General features: G+C 38.9%; 1 protein-coding gene across 2 annotated transcripts in view; it reads right to left on the bottom strand.

Moving 5' to 3' along the window:
* Positions 1-4,534: 4,534 nt before the first annotated feature.
* The window catches only part of ITGA6 (integrin subunit alpha 6), a 135,064-nt gene continuing 126,676 nt past the window's right edge, over positions 4,535-12,922 (bottom strand). Inside the window, exon 25 of one of the 2 annotated variants that reach the window (XM_077448006.1) lies at positions 4,535-10,666. In XM_077448006.1, the coding sequence (XP_077304132.1) occupies positions 10,505-10,666 (162 nt within the window). In that variant the 3' untranslated portion in view covers positions 4,535-10,504. The remainder of the gene's footprint in view (positions 10,667-12,922) is intronic. The other variant, XM_077448007.1, reaches the window with a different exon arrangement.

Here is a 12,922-nt window from a genome sequence, read left to right as displayed (position 1 = left end):
CACCAGCTCGCGTTGTATGTTTGTGGACGTATTGGGCGCTAATCGAGACCGGCCGGCTCGAATTTGCTGAACGATCGTTTTAGACATTATTTCTGTAAGTGCGCATTTGTCTCTTACATTCGATTAAAATTTACTTGGGTTTTACACTATTGTGAGTTTTATTATCTTTTATGAAAATCGGTGAGAGGGAGTGTATTTGGAGGCGAACGGGTTCCTGAGTTCCTTTGTATCCATTTGTGAAAACCCTGGACTGGGGGAATCAGTCATCCGCTCTGCATGGTTCTCTATAATAAGGAACCATACACCTTCGGTAAGCGGCAGTAATATCTGTGGGGGAGGCTGTGCACTGTTCACGTTTGTTTTGGATATTTTTGCTGTCACCATATCACCGTGGAATACTTTGAAAATAGATATTTTTCATGGACTTTATGGACACTCCAATATCTAATGTTATCATTTTTTCACACGTATTGATGTTTTATTAATTTCTTATGGCAATTGGTTAATTGATGTTACATTGCTTCTTTCTTTCAGTTTAATGTTCACATCACATTAGGACAATTTATTATTATTTATGGTGTCTTCACTGGCAATATTGATGTATATTTGTTATTTACATTTACCGTAATATAATTTTATTATTTTTTTGGCACAGTTTATATTAACTAAACAATAACTTTCTAGAGTTTCTCACTATAAGGGTTTTTCGGTTTATAATTATTAATTTTATTTTTTTAGCGCAACCCACTCCTTTTTCTTTCTTTATTTCCAAATGTAGTATAACATTTGGGTTGCCGCTTAATTTTGTAATTTCCTATTTAACAAGCGCGGTTTTTCCTCTTTTTTATACTAGGTAACTCCTTATGCCTTGTACAAACGGTCGGAAATCCCGACAGACAAAGTTTGAGAGTTGGATCTAAAATTTTCCTACAACAAAATCCGATCAGACGTTTTCCAATCATTTGTAGAGAATTCCAATGGACAAAGTGCCACGCATGCTCAGATAAAATAACGAGACCAAAGCTATTGGCTACTAGCCTCTATGTAGTCCCGTCGTACGCAACGAACGTCACCTTGTTACAAATGATCGAATTTTCTGACAACTTTGTCCGACCATGTGTATGCAAGACAAGTTTGGCACAAAATCCGTCAGAAAAAATATGTTGGATTTTGTTGTCGGAATGTCCGACCGCGTGTACAAGGCATTACTCTTAGAAACCCATATCTATACACGTAGGGGCTGCCCTGGTAAATTTGAAAAAGTGTGGGGAATGTGGCTAAATGCCCCTGGACTCAGCCCGAAGGAACTATACCAGAGACTATTTACGTGTCTGAATAAACCATAAAGAATTGTCTTGTGTAGTCAGTTGACTGTGGTTCACGGTACCTCAATCTGTGTGGGATGGATACACTTTCTTAACACAGTGTAACATTTTGGAATGTATAACTTTCTGTTTATTACAATAAACATTTTCCTGATTTAAAAAAAAATAAAAAGAACTGTGCCTCGTCTTTTACATTTTTATGTGGTCAAATGGGGTTTATACAGGCTAAAAGGTGCTGGGACTCAAGTAGTTAAGTACCATCTGACTAAAGCTGGCCATAGATGGAACGAACTTCAGCCAGTTCAGCAGCGACCGAACGAATTTTGACCCATGTCTAGGCATTCCCATTTTTTTTTTTCCTTCAGCTCTCTGGCCGAAAAAAAAAAAAATTAGCCATCTATGGCTAGCTCTATTGACAGGCAGATCAAGACTTTGGACTTCGCTTAGACTTAATTTGCTGAACACTTGTTTCTTAGCAGCGATTAACAGTATTGATGCCAGAGACAGCAGCACTTTGAGAAGGAGGTTAGCAACAGTGGCTTTTGGGTTTCCATCACTCTAGATTTCATTTAAAGCTGGATTGCAGCCTTACTTTCTTGCAAGGTTGTACTTAGAAAAGCACAGAGACACAGTGATTTCACCATTGGGTTTAAAATATGGTATATAATAAAAACGGAAAGGTTGTATCTAGAAATTTTATTAGCATGTTGATGAGGGGGAGGAACCAGGGAGGCAACATCTAAGCAAAATAAATGTCAACTCTAAAGTCAACCTGTGCATAGGCAAAGCAAAAGTTTGACTTTCAATTGGACCTTGCATTTAAATGCCAAAAATTACCTCTAATTCTGTAGGCACCCTCCCCTTATAAAAGTGAAAGGAAAAAGTCAAGTAATTTAGAAGAAACAACTACATATTCTTAGTGATCATTCTGGCTTCCAGCAAGATTGCCTGGGTAATGGTGACCTAGGATCCGAGGAAGCTTTAGCCCTTGTACACACGGTTGGACATTCCGACAACAAAATCCGCTGGATTTTGTCCGACGGATTTTGTCCGAAACTTGTGTTGCATACACACGGTCGGACAAAGTTGTCGGAAAATCTGATCGTTCAGAATGTGATGACGTTATTTCATTACGACAGGACTACGTTCAGGCTAGTAGCCAATAGCTTTGGTCTAGGAATTTGATCTGAGCATGCGTGGCACTTTGTCCGATCGGAACTCTCTACACACAATTGGACAAAGTCCGATCGCATCATGTTTTCGGAAAGTTTTACAGCCCAGCTCTAAAACTTTGTCCGTCGGATATTGTGACGGAAACAGCCCGATGGAGCCCACACACAGTCGGATTATCCGTCGGAATGTCCGACCGTGTGCACAAGGGCTAAGAGACTAAATCCCACAAGAAGATCTCCTGCACAGTGCTTGAGCAACTTCTCATGAGATTTAATTTCGTCAAGGTTAGCAGGATCCAAGGAGAAGGCCCATTGACATTACCCGAGTGTCCAGAAGTTGTAGTGTAGGGTAAAGACTTTTTTCTTGTTTTTTCTATCATTAGAGTTCCTTAATGAGGGGGTAGAGGGCTACAAAAGTAGTAAACTCATACAAGGTCTGCTATAGGCTGGGTTGACACTAATCCAGTGCGAATTGCAGCTCAGTTTTCTGTGCGAAGATAAAATGATTCATTCAGCGGTTCCTCTCCGTTGTAGTTGCAGATTAACTGACCTGGGTGATAGGGGAGGGAGAAGCATTCCTGTTCAGAACGTAACACATCTGCAAATCAAATGTGTTCCCATTGAAGATTATGTGCCTGCAATTCACACAGCACTGTCTAGAAAACACATATGATCTTTGTGCAATGCGGAGTATGAATGCAATGCACATATGTGAATCATACCCATTGAAAATTACATGTTTGCAAATGTTCTGCGAATTGGATGTGGGGTAAGCTGCATCCAATTCACAAAGTGTGAACCCAACCTTAATGCCTGTCAAAATATACCAACCTCATTTGCTCTACTGCAATTCCATTATTCAGGGGAATTACAGAGAAATGCTCAATGGGGTTGGTTTACTAGAACTGTAGAGTGCAAAATTTGGTACAGCTGTGCATTGTAGCCAATGGGCTTCTAACTTCAACTTGTTTAAAAAAAAAAAAAAAAAAAAAACTTGAAGCTGATTTCAATGCTGAGCAAGATTTTACATTCTCCAGTTTTAGGATATCAACACCAACATGTCCCAGGGTTGGGGAACAAGTGACTCACTCCAAATTATTTCATGGGACAGCACTGGTGCCTTGCGGTTCTTCATTCAGCACTCTCTCATGGCTGCAGTGGGAGTCTACGCCTCTATGTAAGCTCCAAGCTGTGCCCTGTCTTTTAGGCTCCTTCTCTTCTATGGCTGGACATAATGGCCAAAGCATAGGTTCACTTTAAGTCCTTGCTTATTTACTGCCATATTGCACTGTATCGTTTGGGATATACTTACAGTACAGCACCCTTCAGTTTGTATGCAGAGCCCCTAGATATGGATACCAACTTGTGGACACTCCTCCAAATAATTTTTGTCTCCATTAAAAGGTACTATTATTAGTATAGCTTACAAAGACATTTTCGATAATTGTGCCCTACCAACCTTGTTTTAGGACCTTTTCTGTTCCAGCACTGCTGTGTCCATGCACAGAAAGTCAGGTCTACAAATCATGGGGTGATGAGTTTTGGCGACCTCATAAAAATTATTTTGGCTAAATGGGCACTAATCCCTACAGACACACTTCAAAATCTTGTTCAAGATCAACTCTTGTTCAAATCTTGTCTTCCTAGAAGAGTAGAAGCTGTTAAAGATGCAGATTTAATGCACTCCCACGTTAATGCACATAGGGGTTGTTTAATAAAACTGAAGAGTGTATAATATGGTGCAGCTCTGCCAGGTTACTTTTTCAAAGCTTAATTTGACAAACTGACGTTATAAGCTGATTGGCTACCATGCACAGCTATACCAGATTTTGCACTCTCCATTTTTAGTAAATTAACCCCCATAGTTAATGTGATGGTTGGATGATCACAAACTTTTGGCCATACAGTATACCAGAGCAACATCATTACTAGGTTACCAGGCTACAGAAGAACTTCCATTCTGCTAAAATGTTTTTTTTATTATAAGTAACATATTTTTGAGATCAGAGAGTAAAATAAATACTAGTATTCCAGAGCTACTCTTTTTTTAATAGAATTTTATTACAAAATATGTCATATCTCAATTTAGTTAGTAACAAAGTAATGACACTTGCTGAATAACATCAGTAACTACAACGAGAGGGACATATATTCTCAAAGGCCTGCAAATGTTTCTATTGCTCATACAATTTATAGCTATTTGTAGATCTGTTTCCAAAGTCAGAGCTAAAAATGCATTTTCCTTGTCAATGAGAAACTATCCTGGAATATGAAAAGTAAAACCGAAAATCCAAATAAAATAGATGAGGATTCAAAAATGTCCAAACTCCATCCAGGTCCAATTTCTGAGCATGAGTGGCATCAGTACGCTGCTGGAATTTGAAATAGATGGCTTCCATCTTGTCAAAAACACACCGTCCAATATCTGGTATGTTCAGGTTGTAAAAGAATTTTACATACATATGACATAATGTTCTCTCATAGGAGGCAGCAATATAAGGTCTACTTTTCTTCAGAGAGGTCCTCCACAAAATAATAAAATAATTTAGTTTTGGGTGGAAAAAGATAAGGGCAGCAGGTGTGTAAAAATTTAAAGGGGGCTTCACATCTGAGCATTGTGGTAACGTGAAGGAAAATGCAGTAAGTAGTTAACACACAACAGGCTTACCAAGCATGGTACATAAATTGTGCAGATGTGAACAGGGACTTGCACAATTTCTTAACCTTCTCATATGCTGGCCATATATATTACAATCTGATGGTACAGTCTGACATAGATTTACCAACAATTGTGTAGTTCTATTCATATCTGACCTGGTCAGATATAAATTGAATGCATTTGTTTGGTAGGCCAGTGCACTACATAGTTCTTGGTAAAGCTGAAGCAAATTGTACAGAGATTGTGTCATCAGAACATAACGCGTGGAGCGCTTAAATTCCTCCAATGATTTCCTTCCCTCGCTGTGCATACTACAGCGGCTTCTAGTATTCAACAGGGAATCTTCCAACACAAAACAAGCTGCATCACAGTGGACAAAAAAACTGCTATATTAACCCCAAAACATTTGTTTGGGGGTGCAGTGCTAAGCCTAAATGTACCCTTGCATACAAGCTTTCCCATCACTTTCCACCCATATCAATAATTCATAGTTTTGTTGGAGGTGTCTTTTTATAATTTCTTTCCTGAGCAATATAAAACCATTTACCCCAATTAAATAAAACAATGAGTCCCCATAATGTCTCTGTATATATACTTAGAATCTGATGTCATATATCTACAGAACAACACCATTACCAAAAAAACAGAACTAAAGTTAAAACGTAGATCAGTATTTATTTTAAAATTCGTCTTTCATAATGTCCATAAAAAAAACAAAATATTGCCTTTGTCCTGGTATAGTGCATAGTGATGCCGAATACTAGCATCTGATCAAATTATCCCTCAGTAGTCAGCACTTTGTAGGGCTTTTTGTTCTGGACCACCCAAAACTGTGATTTCAGTTGTGAAAGTGAAGGGCTGAATAACCTGGAACCATTTAGTCTGTCTAGGGAATACATCATTGAGATCTATCCTTTGAATTTGCAGGCTCTGCTACCATATGTAGGTGCCACTTTTCCTGTTATGTTCTATAAAAGTGCCTTTTATCACCTATATAAAAATATACAATCCACACAGATATAAAACCAATTGATGCAGATATTCAATTCATTGAAAATTAATTTGATACTTGATAACTAGCATAAATAACTGAATCTCTCAAGATATCAGATTCTTGTGAACCTCTGTACAAGAGGCCTCAGGCTTGGGTGGAGTGGCATCACCAGTTGGGGTTTACTAAATGCTGTCAGTCTAACATGGGTAGACTGCTGCCAGGTGCAAAGTAGATATTTGCCAGCACACCATGGATTGACATAAAGTAGCAATGTGTTGGAGTCACGCTGGACCCCATTGTCAGGTTCACATGCCTGATGAAAGTGTCCTGCGTGACTATGAAACATTGCACTCTCCTTGTGTTGTGATCATGCAATAAATAATCCATTTGGACGCTACTTTGCGTCAATCCACGGTGTACTGACAAATATCTACTTTCTGACTTGAACCAGTATCCAGCTGGTTTTTGCTGCAGCACCCAAACTTTGAGAGCTTATCCAGGAACGTGTGCGATGGGAATATGAAGTATTGCTGACAGGTGCAGACTCATGACCTCATCAGTATGCACTTCAGTGTTAAGTCACAGGCTGAGGCGGTATTTGAACCAAGCTGTACATAGAAGTGTAGTCTGCCTTATAAATACAGTAGCTGTCTGGGGTGTTGGGCTGGATCTTAGTCTCCCCATGGGATTTAAACTGCCCCTGTTGAGGCAGTTGGTGGTAATACTAACTTCAATACCGATTTTGGTACTTAAAGCAGAAAAAAAAGTTGTGCACAGCATACTTGCACATTATGGTACACTTACCTTAAGAGTGTGCCCTCCTGCAGCGCTGACCAATGTATGCTGCCAGCCATTGCTCTATACCCCATCACTGCCACCCCATTGGCTGTTACTCTGGGTCCACATTCATCCTCTTTGGCCATTAGCTAGCCTCTGATTATGTAACTTTTGCTGCACATGCACACAGGAGTTACGGTACATCGCTCCAGCATCAGCTCCACCATTCCTACCATGAAGAAGCGGGAGTGTACACTACATGGCCCAGACAGAATGTAAAAACCTGCCAGAAGCAAGATGCAGCAGTTTTTTTTTTTTGGGGGGGGGAGGGGGCATACTTTGTACACTTCTTCTGCTAAAAAAAACTCTACTTTCTAGAGGGTTTTTAGGTTTTAAATTTACTTCCACATTTAAACAACAATTAAAAAAGTATATTTCCCTAAGTAACTTGTTTATTTATATAGCACTTTTCTCCTAGTTGACTCACCCTTTTGGGGCAGATAGTAATGCAGCCATTATGACTAGGGCTGATTATCCTACCAGCCAGTCTTTAGAGTGTGGGGGGAAACTTAGCCCACGTACACACGGTCGGAGATTTTGCCAACCAAATCCGTCGGATTTTGCCCGTCGGATTTAGTCCGACGGATTGTGTCCGAAACTGTTGCATACACACGGTCGGGCCAAGTTGGCGAAAAATCCGATCTTTCAGAACGTGATGACGTAATTTCGTTACGATGGGACTACATTCAGTCTAGTAGCCAATAGCTTTGATGTAGGAATTTGATCTGAGCATGCGTGGCACTTGGTCCGATCAAAATGCTCTACACATGATCGGATTAGGTCCGTCCGGCCCAGTTGGTCGGAAAATATTTCCAACATGTTGGAAATTTGGATCGGACGGAATCAGTCCAATGCATACCACACACAGTCAGGTTTATCTGACGACACGGTCCGATAAGACTCATTCCGACAGATTCTCCGACCGTGTGTACAAGGGCTAATGCAAGCTGGGATTATATAAAAAACTCTGTGCAGATACTATCCTGACCTGGACACAAAGACACCAGTGCTGCAAGGCAGAAATTCTAATCACTAAGCCAGTGTAATGACAGCATGCGGACAGATCTAGTCTTTAATCAGAGCTATATCAGAGCCCTTCAAAGATTTATGAGTTTAGCAAGTGATTCAAAGCCCTTTCGTTATTCACAATAGAGAAAACAGTTTTGCATGGATGGACCATCCAAAAACAATGGACCATGGATGGACCATGCAATAAAAAATAGCCTTACTGTCTATAGCAAGCAATCAGCACTAGAAAATGACTAACAGAAACTGATTGATTGCCATGTGCAGCGCTTCTATTCATTCTGCACTAGTTTATCTGTGCCCTTTTTCTGTTGCTCTTTATTGAGCAATTATAGCAAAAGTCCCATTGATACACAGTTTAAGGCCTACAGATCCACATTTACAAAAGGTATAGTCAGCTGAGACATTGAGGGAACCTTTCCCTTGATTAGAAATAGCATTTGATATATACATATCACAGTATTTACAAAGACAGCACATAAACTGCTAGGCAGTTGTCAATGTCAAGGCAGTGTGGCAACTACAGAAATACCGAGCACAACATAGGTAGCTATACAGTTTTAGTCCCAAGTAGTGTATTACGGCTTCTGGCTAGTAACAAAAAGACTGATAAAACACTGAATTGCACTGAAATTGCTCGACATTTAAAATTTTCCGTAATTGAATTGCTATACTTTTAAAAATAAAAGAAAATATTTGAAGCAACAAATATACATATAGGATTGAAGCCTGTCAGTGTATTAGGAACTTTGGATTGTTGAGCACCTTAGTTATGACAATGTAGATGTCATTACTCAATCAACAGACTTTAACCCAAAAAATGAGCCAGATGTAAGTGAATGTTGCCCATAGTAACCAGTTTTTCCCTTTCACTCTCCCAGTGCAGAATGGGGAAAATAAAAGGGAGACAGTGATTGGCTGCTATAGTATTTGTTTTTCCTTTTGGCAAAAAAGTTGCAGGATGCAATAAATACAGTGAAGGTTAAGCTATATACAAATGAAAAATTACGCACTGGTTGCAAAATTAGCAAAAAAAATAAAAAATATGCGCAGAATGACACCGTATTGCACATTTCTTTCAGTGTTTACACATAAATGATTCTGCAGCCACTAAATCCGCTTGCATACTTGTAAGCATTTTAAAAGCAAAAATTTAAGCTACTTGAAACCCCTCCCCACATCCGAACGCAGTCCTGCCCAGATATTCCCACATGCCTTTTGGTTTTCCTAAAATCTACCCCTCCCCTACAGAAGCTAGAATTGGGGAGAGTTGGGTATGCACCATGATTGTATACTTGAGCAAGGAGTGTATTTTTATTGCATATGAACTTATTCAACTAGGCAAAGCTTATCGTGCAACAAGTGACAGCAATGATCCAGAGATGATTTTTCAGTTACCTAACTACTCCCTCTATGACTCTACTTTTTGTATTATTTGGCCCACTCCTTTTTAGATTGTAAGCTCTCATTCAGAGGACCTTTCTAACCCTCTTGAATTGTATTGTAACTGTTCTGTCTCCTTTAATTTTGTAAAATGCTGCACAAACTGTTGGCGCTATATAAATTCTGTATAAAAATTATTATATATGATTGGTTGCCGAGTCTCTGCTTTAGTTTTCACTGCTATGCAATACTTCGAAGGTGCTCCTTACATAGAAGGAATTAAAAAGGCACGCTGGACCAGGCCAGTTAAGTACTAAGACTGCCTAAGTCAAAAACAAAGGTCTGCATTGTTAGCTGTATTAAAGAATTGAATGTTTTTGCATAGGCAACAGTAGAGTATCACATCGTTTTTTGAATGCTTACTTGCTCAATGGCACAAAAAGCTGTTTTTTAAGGCAGAATGATCACAGATCTTCTCAGACTAAAGGTACCCATAGGCACTGCACAACTGTCATCTAATAATTCTGGGTGGAATCAGTCATTGGCACCTTCCACCAGTGAAGCAGTAGTCTATCAGCTGTGCTGAAATATTTGCTCAATGGCCAATTTTTTCCAGTGCATGCACAGCCCATACGCTCTTAAATGATACAGGCTTGCATGGGAATGTAACTGATAGATAAACAAAATATTCAGCAATCTGATGTTTTTTTGCTGCTCTGCCGCTGTTTGGTGCCCATGCATACCTCTAGAAAGAGTCATTGCTTTTCCTATAATCAATAGTTCAGTGGCTGCTTCCATGTTTATTGCATAATTACAGCACAACAATAAAATAAACACCCCTTCCTCACGCTGCGTATACCAAGAAATAACCGTTACATGTCCATTAGCGCAATGGCTTCGACCAATGTTTCACTTTCAATCCCATTTTGTTTAAGGTTTCCAATTGAGGTTTCGCTGTGCAAGTCTTAACTGCCTTGGGAGTCGAAACAATATCCGAAGACAATTCAAGTTAAAGCCTGTTCCCTGGAGCCATCTTTCAATTTACATCCATTATAAAAAAAAAAAAAAAAAAAAAAAAAAAAGAAACTAGAGCACAATAAAAACATTCCTAGGAATAACTTTCATTTTCATTCCAGCTGGTGACCCATTGCTTTTTTTCACTGTTTTGTTTTAATTTTCCGTCTTTAAATTGGCGTTCTTCTTTGGGAATTCGTACAGCATGGTATCGAGGGACACTATCATCGTACCTGGAACGTTTAAAAAATCCGCACTGCAAAAAGAAAGGACAAGAATTAGCACAGAATCTGAGCCTAGTTACGGGTCCATAAAGAGAACCTGTCTTCATTAGGCTTAGGAATACAATTTAATATGCAGTCTTAAATTATTAGACTTATGCAGCCCAAACCATTATTTAACTCCACCTAGTTTGTCTGAGGATGACTCAGTGCTGGGACACCCCCTGGGATCTGACATTTGCTGCCTGGGTAACTGCCTATCCCCATGCTAACAGCATACACTTGGGGGGATTTTCTAAAACTGGAGCATACAAAATCTGGTGCAGCTCTGCATAGAAACCAATCAGCTTTCAGGTTTTATTGTCAAAGCTTAAATGAATAAGCTGAAGTTATAAGCTGGCTACAATGCACAGCTGCACCAGATTCTGAGGGCTTAAGTTTTAGTAAATCTCCCCCACTGTTTCCCAGGTTCTGAGCGTGTAAAAAAAATGAACTAAGCCCAACAATTTAATGGTTTTCCAATATAGTTTCATTCGGGGTGTGCCGTGAATGAGAACTGTGACAGTTGCTTGAGCTCTCAAATGAACGGTCAAGACATTGTCATAACTGATCACATGTGCAGCACCATGACAACTGCAGCTCAAACAGAGGCTAAGATGATAGCTTTTTGGCTGTACTGGATAGGAGGGTTTTCGTTCTGCTTTAAGGAATGTAAAAAAACTCTGTAGCTCTGTTTTTCTACAGTATTAAGCTGGCCATATAGTAGTAGATTTTTGAACAAATATTCATATAAACATTCGTACAAATATTCTCACCATATTTGATGACTTGTTGAATATTGTTCAAAAAATTTCATTAGCTTTTAACATTCAATTTTAAAACAAATGGACTGGACTGAAAGAAAACTACATACACTGTTCCAAATTTGATCATTTCCCATCCTGCGCCATTTAATTTGTCCATCATTATGGTCAAAAATTAATGTCAGTTTGACCCCACTAAGGATGTTCATAAAATGAAAAATGTATAAAAGAAAATCTACTATTGTTTGGCCAGCTTTAGATAGTATACTGTATGTGTGTGCTTTCAAGTGGTTGTAAACCCTGTTACACCACTTGTACCTACAGGTAAACCTATAATAAGGCTTACCTGTAGGTAATGTAAATATCTCCTAAACCTGCAGCTTCGATCTAAGGTAAGTATTTCATAATGAGCTAGTATGCAAAGCATACTAGTTCATTATACCTTTGTCTTGCAGGTTCTTTTTTTACAATCACTTTAACACAGGACGTTCCCATAACAGCAACTGTCACACCACAGTGGAATCTGGGGCTTTGGCCTGCACCTCTGAGAGTTGTCCTCATGCAAATTAAAGTAAAAAAGGAGGTATATATTCATACTGTATGCACAAGTATAATAATTCAAGATTCATATTCTTCTATCAGCACTATCAAGACTGGTTCTCTTTAAAAGGGAAAATCAACTTTCTAACATGTAATATTGTAAAACAGGGCATTAAATAAACTCTGAAAATGGCATTCATTACTTATAATCTTTTATGTTCACACAAGCTGTTGAAATATATTTTTTGCTCAGAGGGAAATTTTCACATCTGGCTGGTAGCCAGCTTGTCTATCAGACCTAGATGACAATAGAATGGAATGTGTGCCAAGACTCAACAATTCTTGTGTTTACAGCTAGTAAAATAGAAAGTCAATACATGTGAACATTTACCCTAGAGGGTGCTCAAAGCAGTATTAAACCCAAAAACAAAAATGTATTGTATTGCAGCTTACCAGTTCTTAAGTTTCCTTTTTTTCCCTTTATTTTTACCTGGTGATCCTGCCAGTAAATCTGCTATTTTTCAACCTTCCTTAAAAGACCAAGCTATCCAGCAGAAGTGGCAGTTAGAGGGTTGAGACAAACCATTTAAGGGCATTTTCACAGTGAGGCGTTTTTCGAGTGCTTTTGCGTTAAAACAAAAAGCACCTGAAAAGCTCAAGAAAAATGTTTCTCTTTGTGTGCTGCACTTGTGGTTATGGTTGTAACTCTAGTGTATGCCTCTTGCATACTGTATACCTTGTTAAAATGAATAAAAAATAAAATAAAATTTGCAGCAGCTTGCGATGGTCTGCATTTATGTAAAACCTTTATCCAAAAAGGGAAAAACTGTTGTAACTGTATTAGCTGGAGTTCAGTATTGGTTAGTTAAGTTCATCTAAATCTGTTAGTCTAGTGTAACTAAGGCTCCCCATACACGTTACAATCCAGGGACGTGTGGTGAGGTCACT

The sequence above is a fragment of the Lithobates pipiens genome, unplaced genomic scaffold (assembly GCF_037356315.1).
Source record: "Lithobates pipiens isolate NorthernLeopardFrog02 unplaced genomic scaffold, aLitPip1_a1.2 Scaffold_22, whole genome shotgun sequence".
Classification (NCBI taxonomy): Eukaryota; Metazoa; Chordata; class Amphibia; order Anura; family Ranidae; genus Lithobates; species Lithobates pipiens.
The sequence above is the reverse complement of the archived record's forward strand: the minus strand, read 5'-3'. Positions and strand labels throughout refer to the sequence as shown.